The sequence below is a fragment of the Agelaius tricolor genome, unplaced genomic scaffold, assembly GCF_023055355.1.
Source record: "Agelaius tricolor isolate 1412-34295 unplaced genomic scaffold, bAgeTri1.0.p SCAF_6, whole genome shotgun sequence".
Taxonomy (NCBI): domain Eukaryota; kingdom Metazoa; phylum Chordata; class Aves; order Passeriformes; family Icteridae; genus Agelaius; species Agelaius tricolor.
In genome coordinates, this window is record NW_027269266.1 from 19,248,064 (window position 1) to 19,269,350 (window position 21,287).

Below are 21,287 nucleotides of genomic sequence, written 5' to 3' on the forward strand. Positions count from 1 at the left end.
CCGGCCCCCGGAGCGCCCGGGACGGCGAGGCCGCTCCCCTCCCGCCTCCGAGGCCGCCCCGCCCCGCGCGGCTTCCGGACCCGCTGGGAAGTGGGACAGAAGCAAAGGCGGCGGCCGGGGAGGTGGGCAGGGAGCCGGGGCCGGTGGTGTTCGCTGGCCTCGTTCCTCGGGGGTGCGCGGGGCAGAGGGGTGGGCTCGGCTTGGCTGTGTCCTTGCGCCCAGACCCCGTCCGCCTGGGGCTCTCCCGGGCTTTCCTCGATGTGGGCCCTGAGCCGCTGTGAACTCTGCTGTGGTGTCGCGGGCCTCGCGCCCGGCTCGGCCCGGCCCGGCCCGGCTCGGGGAGCGCTTGGGCCGGGGCTCGGGAGGTGACCTAGGGGAGGGTCTGCGGGCGGGGGAGGTGGGGCCGCCAGCCGGGCTGGGGGGTGATTCCCCTTTCCCAGATATCCCCTATGTCGGGCGGGTGTCTCAGGGCTGACTGGCTGCTCCCTGGGAGAGAAAGCGACAGTCTCCGAGCTGGTTAATCGCGACATGCTGGGAAAAAGCATCAATAGCAGCCTGGCCATCGTTCCCCCCTGCTGTGTGTGTGCCTCTCGCGGCTGCAAGCCAGCAAGAAACCCTCGGTCCGTGCTTTGTCGGGGAGCCTTTCCTGATACCTGTCTTTTTTCATTTAAATGGCAGGAGGCCGGAGCGAAGGAGAGAACAGTGTGGGGAGATTCGTCATCGAACGTGGGCTTCGTGAATAGCCTGTTGGGTTGTGCTGCAGATCTGCAACATGGAAAAGCAACTGCTTGAATCCTCAGAGGAGAGAACGTTTCAGTACCAAGATTCTCTGCCTTCCCTGCCAGTACCTCCTCTTGATGAATCTTTGAGTAAATATCTCGATGCAGGTAATGACTTAATGTTGTAATGGTAGCGTGTCATGTGCTGTTGTAAGCAGGCTGATCTGAAGATGTTTGCTAAGTGATTGTAGACACGGCTTGTACTGCAATTGGGGCGTGGGATACAGGCAAACTTAGTGTGCCAAAGGATCTCTTTCAGGCTCAAAACTGGAAATGCAGTGCCCAGAGAAACTTGGGTAAAAGTTTCTTATTTATCCCTAATTACCTTTCTTCAAGGGAATTTGACACTTGGTTAACTTTTTGGTTTGAGAGTGGATTTTTTTTCACTTTTTCCTTCTCAACAACAACAACAAAAAAGCTGGTCTGGAGAAAGATACTTCACTTAAAAATTTTGGTTTGCATAACTGCTTGTTTATAACTGTGTTTGCTCAGGATCTTTTTAAAAGAACAGTTATTTAAAACTTTTCATACTTAATATTGGTGAGAAAGAACACTTATTAACTATACAGTCATAGGCAAAAGCAGTGGTGAGCATTTTTAGATAATTTAGCTTGGATACTTTTTGCCTTGACATGTTGACTAATCTAAAGAACATCAGAGAAACGTTTTGAAAACAACATCCATGCACATGTATCTAGTTTTGTTTATAAAGAAGAAATGACTGGTTAATTCTTTATTATGTATTGGGAATGGCAAAAATGCATTATGAAGTGTCTTGAGATTATTTTTCTCTATTTCTTCAATAATTTTCAGAACTCTGAGACATGGAGTTTTTTCTGGAACATCTACTTTGTATCTTACCATCTTGCAGGTATTACATAATTGCTAACAAAGTAAGACTTGGAGTTCTCTCCTTAGCAGAAGCATACTACACCATATTTTCCCTTTCCCAAAATAAAATTCCTGAAGCTTACTCTTGAGTTCCTATTTATTTCTGAGTACTGGAAATGGCCTGCTTTGGTGTTCTTTACATAATTGTTTTTTAATGCAGAATATTGAAGTGGTAGGTTTTGAGCAAAAGTGTTGTGTGTGTATGTGTGTCTAAAATAATGCACTGTCTTTTTGCTGTAATGCAGATTAACTAAGGTTGTGCTGCAAGAGTAAAACCTGCAATAACAAAATTGCTGTTTAGTTTTGTAAACCCATCTGTCTCTCCAGGTTAATAAATAACTCTCTCATGGAGTGAGAAGAGTTGACAGTGTATTTGTTTGCCCTGGTTTTCTGATTCTGATCTGTTTTCATAAATAACCTTATCACATGCCCCTTTATTTTTCATGCTGAAGTTATTTGCTGCTTACTGTTCCATGCACAATATCATTCTATAATTTGATCACTGTTGCTCTTCTTTAGTCTCACTGGCAGTGGAGAAAAGTTAGCCCAGCATTTGCCAGTCTTCCCTTGTACAAATATATTGAAGTCAAAGGGTGCAGGGCACAGTTCTAGACATGGCTCTGTGAATTTCCTTGCTTAAGCTTGTCATTTTAGTCTATAAATGTGAGTGGAGGAAAGGAGATGCTTCAGTAGAACAGTTCAGAGCCTCCAAATGATTCTTCATAGAGGCTTTAAATTAGTCCTGGGAAACCTTTTTTCATTGGTTGGAGGAGGACTCTCACCATTGACATTAGTCAGGGCTTCTGCTGGTAAAGCACTTACCTATTTAGAGCCAGCTAACTAGAAAAGCTAGACAAAGTATGTGTCAGAATATGCCTCATTTAAGGCTTTACAGTTGCTGCCTTTTAAGGAGTAACCCTGTTTTGAAAGTAAGCCTTGAGCAGAGAAGGTGTCCATTGCCATGTTACTGAGCCTTCCAGCTCAGAGGATGAGATTCAGAAAAATGGACTCAACATGAAAGTATGAAAACTCAAACTTCCAGCTTCCCAGAAGATTCCTTAACTATGCAACTGAAGGTGTCTTTCATGGGATACTTCTTGTTTCTGGGCAGAGCTGATCCCCCAATCAGAAAGAAAGGCAAGGTCTGTGGGCTGAAGAAATGCAAGAGAAGTTTCACTGAACTCTGGTGAGAAATAGGCCAGGTTCTACTCCTTAACAGTGCTGCTTCTACATCTGATTAAATAGTTTTTAAATGGAAAGAAACCCTGTGAGTCATGTAGATTGGGAAGAGTTCATCTGGACCAAATTTCTGCTCAAAGCTGGTCCAACTACAGCATGTTGCTCAGGCCCTGCTTAGCCAGGTTTTGTTTACTTACAAGGGTGGAGACTCTGTTTCATTGTAACCTGTTCCGGTGTTTGATCACCCTCATGATTGTGGGAGAGGAAAGAAAAACAACAAACTGAAAAAATCAGCCATGACCAAAAAATCCCCAAAACTTCACATTTTCCATGTGAGAAATTTTCTGTATTCCACCTTTATTCCATTTTCTCTTATCCTAATTCTTTCCATCTCTGAGAGGAACTTTGCTTTATCCTCACCAGGACTTTCCATTCAGTTGAAGAGGGCAGCCAGGTCTTCCCTTTGCATTCTCTTCATAAGCTCAACAAACAGTTCTCAGCCTCATCTCATTGTGCATTCCAGTCCCCTTGCAATCTTAGTCACCCCTTTAAGGTTCAACTAAATGATTCCATGAATTGAGACCAGAACCAAATAATTTTGCTTAGTTTTCATTTTTTATTGAATATTGCTCTGTAATGACTTTATAACCTGAATAACAGAGGGTAATCATCCTCTCTTTCAATAGTATGTGATAATAAGGTCATTTTCTGGGAAGCCTGAGTGTTGGACTACCCTCATTCAGGGGAGGCTTTCAGCTTCAGGGTGGAAACTGTAATCTGCAAAAGGGTAAAGGTGAATGGCTCTGTTGCTGTTATTTCTTTTTTCATTTGTGTTCACAACTGATGATGTGCAATTCAAGCTGCATCCAGATGTGTAGGCACTATGTGAATGTCCATAGCTGATCATCTGTGGTGGAGGTGTAAGGGGAATGCTGGTACCTTTCCAGTTGTGATGGTGTTGGATTGGAATTTTTGGAGGTTCCAATGCAATTTAAACACAAGCATTGTATGGTAATACTTGAAAGTAGATGTTCTGTCTTGCTGCCTAAGGTTGTCAGAATGTGCTTAAAACCACATTTGTAGGTGATACAAATCACCTCTCCATGTTTGTCCTGTGCAATAGAAAAAATATCACCAGGACTTGCATTATTGTTGTGGAATACCATAAGGAGACCAGGATGTATCTGAAAATGGATCCTTATCTTTCCCTTTAGGACAGGTAGTGCAAAATACTGAAAAGCCTTATAAAATTAGGATTAAAATGGAATTATTTTGAAGAGGAGTGAGGATGACTTACCCTTGATGGAAGAGGACCAGCACTGAAGAGATTGTACATGAAAAACTATGTGGGTCCTGTTGAGATGTGCCCATGAGCACTGAGGGAGCTGGTCTTTGTCTTTGAAAGGCCACTTCTGATAATCTTTGAAATATCATGATTACTGGTGAAGGTTCCTGAGGAAAGAAAGAAAGAAAGCAGACGTTACTGTTGTCCTCAGGAAGGACAAGACTGATTAATCTTACTTTAATTCCTGGGAATCCCTGGCAAATAATCATGAAAACCATTTCTGTGCTTATGAAGTACAAGAAGGTGATTGGGAATGGGCAGCATGGGTTTCTGAAGAGGAAATTTTGTTTGACCAACATGGTAGCTTTTTATGATAATTTTTTTATGGTGGCTGTCTCGCTGGATAAAGGAAAAAGAGTGGATATTGTTTATACTGATTTTAGTAAGGCTTTTGGCATATCAAAAGATTTTTTAAAAATCTTCATGGAGGAACTAATAAAGTATGGACTAGGTACAGGGCAGACAGACAGATGGGCTGGAAACTGTATCATCTGCTGGGCTCAAAGGTCTGTGGTCAGCAACACATATGCCAGCTGTAGGCCAGTCTCTGATGGTGTACACCAGGGGTCCAGTAATTCTTAATACAGTCATTGGTGGTGATGGGACATGCATGATGGGACAGACTGTACTGAGTTTGGGAGCTTCCAAAGCTGGAAGAAGTAGCTAATAACACCAGATGGTTGTTATGCCATCAGAGGGAGCTTGATTGGCTGGACTAACAGACTAACAGGAGCCTCATGAAGCTCAACAAACACAGGAAAATGCCAGGTCATCCACCCAGGAGAGAATAACTTGCCACAGCAGCACAAGCTGGGGCGTAGTGCCTGAATGCAGAAAAGCCCCTGGGGTCTGGTGGACACGAAAAGTTGAGCATGAACTAGCATGTGGCCTGGCAGCAAGGCATGTCAGTGGTCTCTGGGGCTCCCTGTATGGAAGGAACATTGCCAGCAGGTACAGAGAAGTGATCCTTTCCCTTGGTTCAGTGCTGGGGAGGACATGTCTCTAGTTCTGTGCTTGTTTCTGGGCTCCCCGCACAAGCGAGATAGGAACATACTGAAGTGAGCCCAGAGAGGGGCTGTGACAGTGATTAAAGGCTTGGATTATCTGACATATGGGCAGAGACAGAGAAAGCTAGAATTGTTCAGATCTGTGTGATTACTTGTTGTGGAGGAGTAAATAAGATGGAGCCAGACATCATAGCAGTATCCAGTAGTAGTAGTAGTATCCAGCAGCATCCAGTGACAGAATAAGAAGTGATGGACACAAACTGAAATACAAGAAATTCCTTTTAAACATAAGACTACTTAATGCAGCAGTGGTCAAGCAGTGAACAGGCAATAGTGGAGTGTTCATCCTTGGAGATACTTAAAACCCAACACAGTTCTAAGCAACTTGCTGCAACTGACCCTACAGAGATGCAATGTTGGACAAGATGATCTCTAGATTTATAAAGAAGAGAAAACCAGTGGTTGCAGGCAAGCAGGTGTGATTGCAGCAAGATGGAGTTACAATTTAATACTTAGGTTAACTAAGTGTTTGAGACTTTGCCCTGCTGAAACTTGCCCGTTGCTTGCAAAAGTAAAAGATAGATGAGAGATGATGCAGATACTTGTTCAAATTTTCATAATTGTGTATCTTTCTTTGTTTCTTAGCAGCTATAAGTCAATTACAGGGTTACCAGTAGCAAGGCAAACAAGAAATTAACTAATGATAGTGTCCAGTGGCCTCAAAAATTACTTGGGCCTCATTGTGTAGGCATTGAATCACCAGAAACACACCTCCCACACAACCCTCCATTCTGTTTCCCACTGACTTCACAATCTAAGTATAAATAAGACAGAAAATACATTATGCACCAGGTAAGTATAGGAAAAAGATGAGATGTGCCTGTATGAAAAATTACATCAGCTGTGCTCATTACTGGCCAGAGATTTTATGGTAAAAAGTCTTTAAGGAGTGTTTAGATTAAAATAATTACTAGTTTTGCAGATGTTTATGGAGGACTTCAGTGTATAATGCACATGAGCTGAGAGGAATCCAAAAGGATTTAAAAACAGAAAAACTGTCTACCAGTAACTGCATTTGCTATCAATCAAAGGTGGATATAACACAAGGACAGTGAATGAGAGTTGATGGGCAAGTGTCTTGTAGACCATGAATGGACTTGAAAATACAGACAGGTAGCTTGTAGTTGGTGCAGTAGAGTGGCAGACATGTGTGCTCAATGTGTTCATTTACAAACAAAGTTCCTGTAAATTTAATTTCTTGGAAGAACTCCATAGTATTTACATATGTAAATATATTTGATTTAGTTATCTGTTAGGTATTTTAGGTTTTCAGCAATTACTTTACTCTGCTATCATCTGTATTTATTTAAAAGTATATATTTATGTTTTATTAGAACATACTGATGTATTTACAGACTTTTGAGAGATGTTTAAAAGGTTTTCCCTTCAAATACTTGTTTTAGAAAAATTAATTCTCATTCACTCCCTTGCCTGTGAATATCTGAATCTTGGAATAAATCTTAGTATTCAGTTGTCTGTAAAATAAAAACATGTTCTTTTTACAGTGAAGCCATTCCTTAATCAAGAAGAATATCAAAGAACTGAGGATATAGTTAAAAAATTTGAAAATGGCATTGGAAAAGAGTTGCATCAGAAATTACTGGAAAGAGCTAAAATGAGAAGGAATTGGGTGCGTATTTACATATGTGAGAAATCATAATTCAGTGTAAGAAATCTTAATTCAACTTGTGGAAAGTTGGTTATTCAGGATGTAACTCAAAGAATCATTTCACTTTTTAAAATCTTCGGATCTTCCTTACATCCGCCACTTGACCTGTGGATATGAACTCATTCATATTCACTTACATATGTGTCATTTTTTTTTTTCAAAGCTGAGTGGTTAAGAGAGGTCACTAACTGAAATTTAAAATTATTTACCAGATTTTGGATAGTTTATCTGTCAGTCTCTCCTTCTATGACATCTGTCCCTTCTCTCTCCACCCTTTGAAAAAACAGCAACAACAACAACAAAGAAGAAAAAGCACCACAAAAAACCCCCCAAAAACACCAAAAAAACCCACCAAAAAACCAAAACCACAAAAATCCAACAAAACCAACCCTGGAATTCAGAGTTGGTTTCTTTCTTTTTCTTCCCAGAAGGAAACGGTGTGGTAGCATTTTAAAGTTGTCTTTTAACAGAGAAAGAGATAGAAGGAAGGTCATTACCAAGTGGAATTCACGAGGGCTTTTTAAATCCTAAGACACACTCCAGAGTGAGGATTTTCAGATGATGGCAGAAAATGTGCATTACGAACTGTCTCTCTCAGATCCCTTCTCAACACAAGTCTAGTTTCCTTCTATTCTTCATGGAGTAGTCTGTGATATTCACAGCAGCCATAACTGAAGTCTGCAAGAGTCTAAGATTATGAGTATCAGGGAAGAAATACCATAATTTACAGTTTAATACTCTATAGCAGCATTGAATTTTATTTCAAGCTTGAAAGCAGAAGAGCTAAATGTGTCATTATCTTAATCGGTTAGTTTTGAACCACTGTCCTGCCTTGTGTTATATAGGACCTACTATTCATGGTATTAAAATAAAAAAGTAAAAAGCAGACAGTTGAACAGTCATGTAATTATTAAAGAATTAATTAATAACAATAAGTTCTGATGTTAAACATTTTTCATTTCAGCTGGAGGACTGGTGGCTGAATGTGGCTTATCTTGATCTTCGCATCTCAACACAAATCCACTGCAATATGGGAGGCCCTGGTCCCTATATTGAGCACTACTGGCCACCAAAGGAGGGCACTCAGATCGACAGAGCATGTATAAATATATGGCACACCCTGAAATACTGGGATCTGCTACGAGCGTAAGACTTTAAGAAAAAATGACTGATCCTAAATATTGATATATCCCTCTGCATCCCTTAATTGCATGTGTGTGTTCATGTCCATTGGCATGCATTCTTTGCTGTAATAGCCAGGTTTGTCTTACCTTGATTTAATTCCATCATTTTAATTTCTCTTGTTTAATGTTGCTGTGTTTGTTACTACAGAGAGAAGGTTGCCATAGAGAGATCTGGAAATGCTGTTCTGGACATGAACCAATTTCGAATGCTCTTCTGCACTTGCAAAATTCCTGGGCTTACCAGAGACTCTCTCAGCAGTTATTTTAAAACTGGTAAACAAATGAAAATTGGGGATTAATACAAGCAAATTATTTTTATTAATATGCTAAAGGAGTGGTCAGTTTAACCATAAAATTCTTGCTTTCTTGAGCACTAAATCGGCTACTGGTTGTAGAGTGTTCGTATTATGAAGCAAAGAATGCTCTCATCTACAAATGCCCTTTTTGGTCCAATATTTAGTCCTTATCAAATTGGAGTAAAAGAGAGCTCTGCTTCAAAGTTGTGTATAACCAGCCTGATGCCTGTAATAAACATGCCAGCATTAAGAATTGATGAAAGACAAATTCTAAGTATGTGTGGATTCAGCAAGGAACACTTATTTCAGCAGACGGAGTTCCTGCCTACAAGAGACACAAATAAATGAAATTTGCTGCTAGATAATGACAATTACTTGAAGCAGTTTCTAACAATGAAAGTTATGTGTGACTTCTGTTGGTTTTTAAAATGTCTTCAAGTTTGCAGAATTGAATAAAAAATAGTCTGTAGGACTTGCTTAGTTTTTTTCTGTATCTGTTACTTTATCCCCAAGGTTGGATTTTAATTTATTCCTGTTTTTCATTTCAGAGGCTGAAGGTGAATGTCCGTCTCACTTGATAGTCCTGTGTCGAGGTCGAGTATTTGCATTTGATGCTATGCATGAAGGCAGCATGCTGACTCCTCCAGAGATTTTCAGGTTTTCAAAATGCTTATTTTAAATGAACTGTCTTATTCAAGCTATATACAAAAGAGGATTTTTTTTTCTATTCCCTTGACCTCAAAGATTTAGGTGTAAGAGAGACTACAGCTTCTCTTTTAGCTGAAACGTTCAGATTTAAGTAAATCCTTCAATGGATGGGAATTTCTTTCCATGTACTATTGTAATACATCTGTAGAGCATCATACAAAAGGGCTGAAAAAAGATACTTTAGTAGGAAATACCACTTTTTATGGTTTCTTTACATGGAATTAGTAGGATTACAGCTATCATCATTTCTTCCACGTACAATCCATGTTGCAATTTAATCATTATCAAAGTTGAAGCACTCTCATATGTTGAACTCTCCTGTTAGATACAGACATAGTTTCAGCACAAGTCTCTTGTGACTGATTTGGTATCTATATGCATCTCCTCACTAAAAAAGGGTTGTTAATTTTGACAGGGAATAACTTCATGCAATTGTCAAAGTGCTGCTTATAGTGCACAACAGAAGGCTTATAATTAAAATTGGCAAAAAAGTTGATGGCCAAATTCCTCATGCAAGACCAACCTAATTAGAGAAACTAAAATTCACTTTTTTAAAATAGTCTGGTAGATTAATACCTAATATTTTAACATATGCATTTCTAATTTTTGTAGCTGTACCTGTTAAGTCAAGCCAGTAACAAAGAAATGAACACTTGGAATACGGACAAAATCCTCTGAATCTATTGTCTATAGGAAGGGCAGGTTGGGTTTGGCTTTATTTTTGTAAGGTCATCATTGGTGTCTTATATTTTTGATACTATGTAACTAATAGGCAAGAGTGCTAGAAAAAAGTGCCTGTAATTTATGAAGTTTCTTTAACATGGAGAACAGCATGTGGAAAACTGAATTTTCAAACTAAGATTTACCCCTCTCATAATTCTTCTAAAGGAAGAGGTAGGAAGAGCATTGCTCTTGTATAGTTCAGAATTTACATTCAGGATATACTGCAGCAAGTGTTCTGCTTGAAGGTTTATCTTGAGGGGAAGGTTTGCCCTGAATGTGATTAGCTGCTGTAGAAGCTGTAAAGCTGCAGTATGGCAGATGTCTGCTGCTCTGAAAAGTCCCAGCCTGCACTGTTGAAGTCTTAAATCTAGTTTTTAATTAAGCATGTAATAATGCTTTAGCACTATGATTGTCTATGTGTGTTTGTACTGGGCTTGTAGGTGCTGAGTGACTGAAACCTGAGCAGGTCTTCAATTGTCCTTAGAATCTAGGGGAGCTGATTCATGCTTCCTGAAAATTCATACTGGCTTGTGAATGTTGAACCAAAATTCCAGCTTTGCCAAAAAGAGACAGAGACACAAGGTGACTTTTACCTTCTCTCCATCTGTTGTTAACTAAAGGTTTTGATATCTTCTTAAAGGCAACTTAGGGACATACAGGAGAGATGCTACAGTGAACCAGATGGGCCAGGACTGGCAGCCCTAACAAGCAATGAAAGGACCAAATGGGCAGAGGTAGGAATACTTAGCAGCTGGTTCCTGGGAGAAGCATTGTGATCACTGGAAAAACATTATTTCACTTAGCTTTGTCTTTTTATGTCTTTTAGTTACGGGAATACTTGATTCATCTTGATCCAAAGAACTTAACTCTTCTGGAAAAAATTCAGAGAAGTTTGTTTGTGGTTGGCCTGGATGATTGTAGTCCTCATGCAACTCCTGAGGACTACACTGAGGTAGCTAAGAATTTTTGATTCACACCTGATCATCTTTCCATAAAAATTTCTCCTGCATATATACAGAAGTAGCACCTCTTGCTCCTTCAGAACAGTAAAAATGAAGCAAATAAATACGCAAAAAATGTGCTTTTTTGCTCCATAGGAAAACTTAAATAGTTTTAATTGTTAGGCCATTGGAAGTGAGAATGGCTGAAATCAGCCTTCATAACCTTTTAGCCCTCTGTCCTTCAGGGCCATTAACTTTTTATCAACCTTCTAATTAATAACTTGGCCCTCTAATCATGTTTCATCTTGAACTGGATGAAAATGTCATCTGTCAGGGAGGTCTTGCCATCTTGATGTAGTCTAGGTTTAGCTTACAAAGACTGGCAGTGTTCTTGGTGTTTTTTAGACTTCACACTATGTTTCTTCTGCTTTAGCTTACAAGGCTGGGGCTAGCAGGTGATCCCACTGTGCGCTGGGGAGATAAATCCTACAATTCCATATTCTTTTCCAATGGAACCTGTAGTGCATTCTGTGATGTAAGTTAAATTTTTTTCCATCTTCTGAGTATTTATTTACTGAATTTTCCCCTTCAGAGTATTATTTTAGGTGTTACTGTGTTACTCTTTAGTATAGGCTTGTTTACCTGGCACCTGGTCTGGTAAATTTTCAAAAGCAGTCTGCTTCCTCATGTTCTTCGCTTTCTCATGGTGTTTACTATTACACCATACTTGAATTAGCAACAGGATCTGAAGTCATAATCTTATTTCTGAAAGTATTTAATGACAAGTTCCAAAGGGAAAAAATGCAATACATAAGAAGATTTTAAATTAACTCTTTATTTGATGCATCCATTTGAACAGCTGTGTTTTTTAAACTATGTTATTTTAAACTCATTGCATGGCCAGAAGGGCTTCTATTTTTCCTTAAATCTGCCTTTTCATGGCAGTAGTATATTGTACCTCCCTGTTCAGCTGCAGAGCAGTTAAAATGGTGGGTGGACTTAAAATACTTCCGTATTTATTGCAGAACTATAAAAAAAGTCTAACACTGCACAGTAAAGCTGTTGGTCAGCAGGAAAAAGAGCAGGATAGGGAAATACCAGAAGTGTTTGATCTTCTTACTGTTATGCAAAGAAATGTAATATCTTCTCTTATCTGATTCTAGCATTCTCCTTTTGATGCCATGGCTTTAATTACCATGTTATCTTATGCTGATAAGAAGATTATTGAAAATGAGGGAAAATGGAAGGTATCTATCTTTTATAAACTTTCAAGCTTATCAGTTAACGTGTCTTTTCTTATGGATAACATTTTCAGATTTTGCATCTTTCTGTCTTCATCTTCCCAGGGATCAGATAATGTGAGGGATATTCCAAGGCCAGAGGAACTTGTATTCACAGTGGATTCAAAAATTATGGATGAAATCGGACATACTAAAGAATTGTATTACAAGAAGGTGAAATTTTCTCCTGGTTCTCTCATTTGTTATTGATACTATTTTTTTCATTCTATTTACATGTTTTTAATTGGTCTTTTTTCATGCTGGAGAACAGTAATGAATATGTTCCTGATTAACTGATGAATTTAACACCATGGTTAAATTTGTTACATAGTGATTTATGTTGAGTGTGTTTTATTTACAGTGGACCAAGTTGTGATATTTCTTGACTTCTTTTGTTTTTCCTCCTTTGGCATGACAGGTATCTGACTTGCAGCTGGTGTCTTATGCCTTCACATCCTTTGGCAAAGCATTGATTAGAAAGAGGAAACTTCATCCTGATACATTTGTGCAGCTTGCCCTTCAGCTTGCTTATTACAAATGCCATGGACGGTAAGAAAATACAGCTCAGGAATAAAAAACTAGTTTCTTGAGTAGGGGTGTGCAGTGTCTTTGCAATGCCAGTATGTAATTTGCCATGGGGATGTAAGAATGAATAACTAAGGGATTTTTACAGTAACAGTTGTATGTATGGAGCCATACTTGCTTCAGAAGAATTGTGTTCTTGTGCCCATAGGGATAGTACATACACATATTATGGAGTGGGTGGTAGAACACAGCCTGTGAAGACTTGAACTTGGGCCATACAAAGGAAACACTTGGGCCAACATGAAATGCACAGTGGGTCAGGATTCTCTAATGTCAAATAGTTTCTCAAATGTAGAAGAGAGTTTTATCTGTAGCATGTGGCAGCCACCAGTAAAATGTTTAGTCTTCTAAGCCTGTAAAAGGCCTCACAAACTTCAGTGTCTCACTTTCTTCAGCAATATTGGGTGTGAAGGTTTGGGCAGAATAATAGAGATGAAGATAGTAGTGACCCTTCAAGTGCTGCCTCTGCATTTTTGGATGTGACATTTAATTTTGTATTATTGATTAAAAGGTGTCATTCTTCTTGTTATTGGTGTTATTCCCAAATTTCTGTTTGGCTTGTGTAAGTCATTACTGACCAGCAGAGTATTGCTTGCTTCAGAAGGAGGAGGGTTTCATCATAGGAGTGTGATGTTTTGTCACTGGTGAGATGTAGCTCATCATGACAAAGGTTGGTTTGCTGAACATCGGGACATTAATTATCTGACTAAAATAGCCTTGGTCTGTTGTAAACATGCAGGTATATTTCATGTAGGTTGTATATTAAGTGGTAGAACTGTAGTAGAGCTGGAGTTGCTCCATGTAAAAGCTGGATGGCTGTCAGTATGCAGCAGAGAAGGTTCTGACCTTTCCTTCTAAATGTTTTGGAACACACTGCTTATTTCAAATGTGTCTCTTAATTTATGAGGGTTTAGATGGTGTAGGTGGAAGTACATGGTGAAACTGAAGCTTGTGTAATGTCAGCTGTTTTGGCTAGAGGCTAGTAGATCTGTAGTCTGCAGAAAATACCCATGGCAATGCAGTCTTTTTAAGGTATGAGTAAAGTACTGCTACTTTTTTCAGTCATCTATCCCATAAAAGCACATAGAGTTGCTTTGTGGCTCTTTCAGAAACATAACTTAAAGAAAATTAGTGGGTTTCTGGTACTTGTAACTGAGCTTGATGTGCAAGATATTTTGCAGGATTTCTTTAGCCCTTGAGACAGCAAATAGTTTTCCTAAGTTAATGAGACACTCTTCCCTAATTTTTGTTCTTAGTCCGGGCTGCTGTTACGAAACTGCCATGACCAGGCGATTCTATCATGGCCGCACAGAGACCATAAGATCATGTACTGTGGAAACAGTGGAATGGTGCAAGTCCATGCTGGATCCTTCTGAGAGTGTAAATACTGAAATCCTACTTTAATTACTCTGTATTTAGAAGGCCTGTCATCTGAACCACTTCAAACTCATTTTTCTGTTGTCTCGGTGATGGGAATTGGTGCCTTTCCAGGGAGACAAATTTTAAATGTTAGGTTGCTGATTCTGGTCATTGTGACTGAGAGGTGCTGTCATGTGTGGGCTTGCTTGGTTTTGTGTCCTATTTACCTTTTGGTTTCAAGAATGTAACTGTCTCAAATTACATTCATATTGATTAATTTCACACCTCACAAAGTTCCTGAGTTGGAGCCAAAGTATTGTGCTGTGCAGTTGTTCTGTTTTAATTTTCAAGTGAAATCAGGAAATGTTTATCTAATAGTTGCATCTGAGAGCAAGACTGAAGGGTGTTTCTGTCCTAGTGGTAACAGGGGTGTGTTCCAGAGTTTGTCTCTGAGTAGCTGAGCCAGAGACCTTTTCTTTTCCCAGCAGCTACCCTCTGGTGCTTGGCTGGCAAAGCAGGTCATGCCTTGCTTGCCAAGCAAGAGCTGTACTAAAGCTCTTTCTGTTGCCCTCACTGTACATTTCTCAGAGCCTGAGAAATTAAGCAAGGAGAAGGTTTTTGACAAAGGACAACACATCTTTAGAAAAATCAAACGTTCTGTGTTATTAATGAATCTAAAAAACATAGAGGAAGACAGCTGTCAGAAAGCATGTGTGATTAATAATTTTGGCCTTAAAGATCACATTTTCCTGGTCTTCACTGGCTTCTTTTGGCATGTACAGCAGTTTTAAAACCCAGTTTTCTGGCCATCTTCCAAATCTGCTTTCCTTTTCCAAATATGGATTTCTATTATTTCCCTGCTCCTCAGTTACCTTCTAACCAATTACCAGGCTTCTGTGGTTACTACTGCTGCTAGTGTGTAACTTTCTATGTACACTAACTGTAGCCTTTTTTTTCTTTGTAACATTAAATAGCAACTCCAAATAGCTCCCTATTGTTGTTTTGTTTGTTTGGTTTTTTTTACTTAATACTACTTTTTTTTAAATACTTTTTTTAATACTAACTCCTGGAGCTTAAAAAGCCCTGTTCAATAGTATTGAAATGAACGTGCTTAAAAGTCTGCTTTTATGTAATTTTTATTACCTTAAAGTCAGATGCTTTGAAATAATCCTTTTGTCTTACATTTTCTTTTGCCCCTTGTCATCTTGATAGCTTGATTTTTATCCAAATCAAGTGACTTTTGTCCTTGTTTCACATTTTCTGCTGCAGCCTCTTGTGTGATGAATAAAAGGATAAATAGTCCTTCTTAAGAAGTCAAAGAGCTATCAAGATCTAAGGTCTTGGAAGTCAAGATCTTGGACTGTTTCTCAAGGCCTTCTTTACAAAAGCCATGTTATTTGTATTCTCTCTGACTTTAATATATGAGTTTTAATATAAACTTGGAAAAACCATAATGTTGGGCAGAATTGGCAATCAGCAGAGAAAATCTGGGAATGCACCTAGTAGGAGCTAGTGTCCTTCTGAATAAATGGAATTGTAGAAGGTTTTTGGGTTTGATCACTCTAGTTCACACTGCTTCCTTTCCATTGTTTCAGATTATTTGGGAAAGAGCATGAGGTTTAGAATATTGTTCAGTTCAAAAGTGATCTGAGTAAGAGAGCAGAGATACTGAAAACAAAGGAGCACATTTTCCTGAAAAGGGAATTTGGGTTTGGGAGAAAGGGTTTGGGACGGGTTCTTATGTACCTTTCAAGTTCATTCATTTTCTTCTATCTAAAATTGTTAGGAACTATAAAAGGGGAAAACCTACTGGTCTGTGATTGCTGATGTGTTACTCATTTGGATTGATTTTTCTTTTTCTTTTCTTTTTTTTTTTTTTTAATTTGAATCCTGCCCTACTTTCCAGAATTATCAACGGCTACAACTGATGCATAAGGCATTTGCAAAGCACAATAAACTGAGGAAAGAATGTGAAAATGGAAGAGGTACTCTGGGATCAAAATTATTGGGTCTTTTTCATGTGGGTGAAAAGGGAATGTCATTGTGTGCTACTACATTTTCTCTCTATCCTTATTTTCAACCTGAATAAAAACTACCACTTAACATTTTATACTTGAATTTTGGGGAGAAGAACTAAAACCTGCTCCTTGCACCCATCCTTGTACCCCAAAAATATGTTCACTTGGAATGTTCATTCAGCTTTTTCTGCCCAGCTAATCATTACTTTGGAGTACCTTCCAGTCAAATATGTGCTTGGCTGAAAAGTGAAAAAGGAGAGATTAGGGTGAGATTCTAACCCACCTGTGTTAGTGCTGTACACTATTCTGGGAATGAGAAAGAGTTGCTGGGAAATGAACCTGATGAACTTCACACTCTCTCCAGCCTTCTTGGTGTGTTATCACAGTTCAGAGCAGTAGTGGCCCTGAAAGCCTTTCCACTGTGTTGGCATAATTGCCCAAGGGCTGCTTCCACTGTGAGGAGCTCTTCCTCCTTGACTGAAGTGGGAGTTTTCTTGGGTTTTGTTTTCCACAGGGACTGTGTGCATCTCTGTTACTGAAGTCATTTGCTTTTGAGCTCAAGTTGAAGTTGTTGAAAACCTCTTAGATCAAATGTGGGGAATGTTTTTGGATGCTACAATATGATGCTGTTGTTTATCTGTCCTTCAGCTGCTATTTGAGCTCCCAGCTATCCAGACCAGAAGAAGCAGAAAGACTGGGAATGCTGCTGTTAATGATTCAGTATTTGCATGTATTTGACAGGCTTTGATCGTCATCTTCTGGGTCTCCTGCTGATAGCACAGGAGCAAGGACTGCCAGTGCCAGACCTGTATGGGGATAAGGCCTTCACAGCCAGGTAATTCATATTCTTGTCCATGGAAAGTTGTATCCCATAAGGCCTTCACAGCCAGGTAATTCATATTCTTGTCCATGGAAAGTTGTATCCCATAAGGCCTTCACAGCCAGGTAATTCATTTTCTTGTCCATGGAAAGTTGTATCCCTGGATACCAAGGTCTTTGCTACAGTGGCCTTGTGTGTGCTGATGTCTTGATCTCTGTAACAAAATAACTGTTTTGTAAAACACACTTTGTTTTAAATGACTTTCAACAGTGCTGCTTTTGTTTTGTGTTGTTTCACAGTGGAGGAGGTGGGAATTTTGTCCTTTCAACTAGTCTGACTGGCTACACTAGGTTTAGTGGATCTGCAGTCCCTATGGTACAACATGGCTATGGCTTTTTTTATTCAATTAGAGATGACAGGTAAGGATATAATTTCATTTTGAATATGGCTCTGCATTTGTGACAGAGGAAAAGGCAGCTAACAGCTAGAATGAGGAAAGGAAGATACTGAAGAAATACGGCTGAATGTGTCAGAAGGGATTGAGAAGTGAGGTACATGAGAATAGAGACATTGGCATTCTGTGAAAGCACATGTGGGAGGAGGAATGAGTGGTGGAGGGCAAGTGAGAACCAAGATTCTGACAATAAGCAGAAATAAAGAGCAGTAAAGGTGAAAGAAGGGAGCAACAAAAGGACTTTAAACTAGGTTTACTTTAAAATAGGCTATCATTTTAGGATCATTTTGTAACACGTGAAGGTGTTTTTTGGCTGAAGAGCAGATAAGAGGACAGGTGAGCATACTGCCCATCATTCTTGGCAGTGACATCTTGAGGGGCTAAAACATTTGGCTTCACTTCTGCAAAATCATACTATTTGAAAAGATCAAACTCTGGCTTAACTGGTCTTATGGACAAAAATTGCTCCTTTTTTATGAAATATAAAACTAATTTGGTTAGAATGTGTAGAGATAAATTGCTAGTTTAGGTGTAATTCAAATGATTTCTTCCTAAAGCTAGGCAGGGGTTGTGTGCCCATTCAGATCAGTTTGAGAATACAAGCCATTAATACTTTGATCTATGGCTCTCTTTAAATAAATAGAACTAGATCAAGGTATACCTTTTATTAGATAAATAGAAAAGAAGTACCTAAAACTAAGTTAAACTAATTGCAGAAAAAGAAGAAATATAATTCACAGCATTTTCAAATATAAGCAGAAAAGTTGTGTCACAATTGTGTATGTAGTAACAGGTATTTAAATCAAAGTATCTGATTTCAAGATCTGTCAGCATTGTTGCTTACTGAAGGCACTAAGGATCTGAGTCCTCTTTTAGTGTTGAGACAGTATGCTTATATGACAATTTTTACTTCAGATTTATGTCAATAATTCCACATTTCAGGAGAATTTTTGTAACTTTATCCTAGACCTTGACAATTAAGCATGGTGACTTCACTGTTTTCTATATTGCTAGGATCATTAGTACCTGCTCTTCTTGGAAATCCTGTCCAGAGACTGATGCAGAAGTGCTGTGCAGAACTCTGTTCCAGTGCTTCCATGATGTGCTGCAGCTAACACTTACAGCTCAGCTGTAAGCTTGACAATGGTGTAAGAGGCTTTGCAAGCTCACAAGTTGTATGTAGTACTTAAAAACAAAATGCTACTCAAAGAGTATTCTTAAATTCAAGACATTTAATGATCTGTTTTTGTGAGATTTACTGTGGTAACAGTACCCATTTAAGAATAATGTAGCCATTTGCAACAGCAATGCAAGCAGTAGTACCTTATCTGTTTAGAACTATGCAATATTAAAATATGCCACAACAATGCAAACATACTTAGGGATGGGATGTTGTAGTGGAAAATTGATGGGAGACCTGTATTTATGACCTTAGTAGTCACATGTAGAATAGTTTGGAGTCTACTGATAGTGTTTATGACAGTTGAGCACTTAACTGTGTACTTAAAAGTAACCACACTATCCTGTTTTGTGATTATGCTTCCTATTCAGAGTGGTTAATGAAACAGAATGTTTCCATCAGGTTATGTGGTATTTTATAAGTTACCTTTCATTTTTTGCTATCAGGATCATACCAAATAAATGTTGTATCCATGAATGGGGATGTTCCCACTACATTTGTAGTATGAGAGCACTACAGTTTGAAGTATTTTGAAAAAAGAATCACTCGATAATAAAGACAGAAAGCAGCATGAGTTTCAGATTTTTAAGTTTTCGTTCTCTAGGGAACTGTGAATATCTGTTGCTTTCCACTAATAATGCACAATAAAAGTAAGCACTGAATACAGTTTGATACGGTTCTCAGGATTTTAATACTTGATTTCTCTGAGCAACTTTGTATTTTCCTGTTATAGAAATAAAATTTTCCAAAAATCAACCTTGTCTTAATTAATTTATGGCTAGACTATTTAACATAGTGTAGCAACATTGTGAGAGAAAGATGATCTTGGTGGCAGATGAATTTGAAACAGAGATTCTAAAGTACCCATTGTTTTTTCTCTAGCTTTTAAAGTTTCAGAGAGATCAAATGCTATTATTTATTTTACAGAAACAACTCCATTTTCAGCTAACATGGAACCAGTCTCTTTGCCCTCTGGCAGCTCTGTTGCACATATTTTGTCCACAGTAGCAAGAATACTTCCCCTTTTGATTTCTTCACTCAATGCCTGACACTTCTCTGCAGTCCAGGGTGTGTTACACTGTGTCTTGTTGCCTCAAAAAATGCAAAAAATGGTCTCCTCATTTCAGCCTTTGTTTTCCTTGCCTTTACTGACCTACCTGTACATCTTATCTCAATTATATCTGACAACCATTCAGTGTTTAATAGTTTAAGATTTTCTGAAACTCACATAGAGAAAGAATCCATTGCTGTTCTGCAATACTTAAAATAGCCCAGCCTCTTTCTCAAAGGTAAATCTCATGGGCAGTGAAGCCTGTGTCTTTATGATGCTGTGATTTCTGTGAGATAGATTAGGATTTTGGATCGACCTATGCGTGATTATTTTTATTCTTTATTCTTGACTGGGTTTGTAAACTTGGTTGCAATTGTGATAAAGACAGTTTGCTTTGAACATTCATTCAAAACAGCCTGAAATCTGATGAAGGGTGTAATTTTGCATTTATTTGCATTTATTTTTCATACACCTACTCCTGCCTTTCTGAGGATTTCTGGGAACATAGAAATCCTGGCAGAAATACAGAAAAAAGACAATTTTTTCAGAAAGTGAATCATTGAGAAAATGGCATTCGATCACCAGCATAACCAGAATTTCCTGTTCAGCTGACACAGTCTGAGCCTTGCCTAGAGAAACTGAAGGCAGAAGAGTATTCAGGGAGGACAAATTTAAATTCTGTGAGTTGTTAAAACTGCTTGTTATGTGCTGTGGATGCATGAATTCATGAATGTGGTAATAATTTCCTTGTTGTGTAAAGCTTTTCATCTCCAGTGCCTCTGCCCTCAAAGCCTCCCTGTTTTTGTGCCCTTCTCCATGAGCACAGATGCTCTGTGCTGCAGAGCTGATCTCCGTGCCTGGAGCTCTCCACCCAGACCTTAGCTTTCAGTTTGGCAAGTCAGTGAGGATTTTTCAGGACTGCTTTGCACTCTTTAATTTGAGGAACTATGAATTTTGTGCTGGTGGAAGAGGGTTGGGTTCTTAAAGCAAATGTACTCACTTATTTATTAGTTATGGGTTTCTAGGAAACTATTTATGGAATTGTACCAAACCCATATGTATTGAAACATCCTTATCAGTCTTTATCTAAAAGACTGAACCTGCTGTGTTGCTACACTTCAGCAGCTGGTACTGCCCACTCTGATGCATTTCCTATCCCACTTTGAGCATTGACCAAAGAAGAGTAGGTGCCTTTTTCAGTCCAGAGCTCCTGCTGATTCTCTTGCTCTACAACCTTGCACTCTGAGCCACAGCAATCTTGTCTGCTTTTTGGAAGGTGGAGAGCTGGTGAGTTGTTATGAGGCATGTGTGACTTTTACTGTCTGTATCTGACAGTTCCTGACAGTCTGCACAATGGGAAAACCAAAAGGTGAATTAAAAACTACTACAGCAGCTGTTGCCCCCTGTGGTGCTTCTAGTCTGTTATCTGTGATAGAACAATGACAGAGGTGGTGCTTCTATGGCCTTGGAGGTGAAAAACTTTATCCTGATGACTAGTTCAGGTTCCTGTGTGTACATCTGGGATGAGGGACAGGAGACAGCACTCACTGTATTTCACTTGCCCCAGAAATCAGGTCAAACAGACTTTTCCAGGGTCACAGCCTGGCCCTTCTTTTCTGCTGCAAGCAGGTCTTAGTTGATAAGTTTTAGAAATTGTCCTAAGCAAATTGGCCTGGCTCATTTGACAAGTCATGCACTTTCTGGCTCACTTTTAGCAACATGGAAAACTGTTCCAAGTTCAGTCCCACTCATTGCAAC

General features: G+C 39.1%; 1 protein-coding gene across 2 annotated transcripts; it reads left to right on the forward strand.

Annotated features, from left to right (window-relative positions):
• CROT (carnitine O-octanoyltransferase) lies at positions 1 to 19,234 on the forward strand. Of its 2 annotated transcripts, none has more exons than XM_071428922.1 (17): positions 1 to 122; positions 679 to 887; positions 6,767 to 6,891; positions 7,895 to 8,076; positions 8,263 to 8,387; positions 8,959 to 9,067; positions 10,482 to 10,575; positions 10,668 to 10,793; positions 11,216 to 11,317; positions 11,946 to 12,029; positions 12,129 to 12,236; positions 12,481 to 12,611; positions 13,904 to 14,027; positions 15,913 to 15,991; positions 16,766 to 16,859; positions 17,144 to 17,263; positions 18,313 to 19,234. In XM_071428922.1, exons 2-17 carry the CDS (start codon positions 773 to 775, stop codon positions 18,431 to 18,433), a joined length of 1,839 nt encoding a protein of 612 aa, XP_071285023.1. In that variant the 5' UTR covers positions 1 to 122; positions 679 to 772; the 3' UTR covers positions 18,434 to 19,234. The 2 variants fall into 2 exon arrangements, with proteins under 2 accessions (XP_071285023.1, XP_071285025.1); XM_071428924.1 differs by lacking the exon at positions 1 to 122 and adding an exon at positions 151 to 172.
• Positions 19,235 to 21,287: the final 2,053 nt, after the last annotated feature.

Coding starts and splice junctions, on each gene's coding strand:
- CROT (XM_071428922.1), top strand. CDS start 773: ATGGAAAAGCAACTGCTTGAATCCTCAGAGGAGAGAACGTTTCAGTAC. Junction 8,388..8,958: donor CAGCAGTTATTTTAAAACTG/GTAAACAAATGA, acceptor TTTTCATTTCAG/AGGCTGAAGGTGAATGTCCG. Junction 12,237..12,480: donor AAGAATTGTATTACAAGAAG/GTGAAATTTTCT, acceptor TTGGCATGACAG/GTATCTGACTTGCAGCTGGT.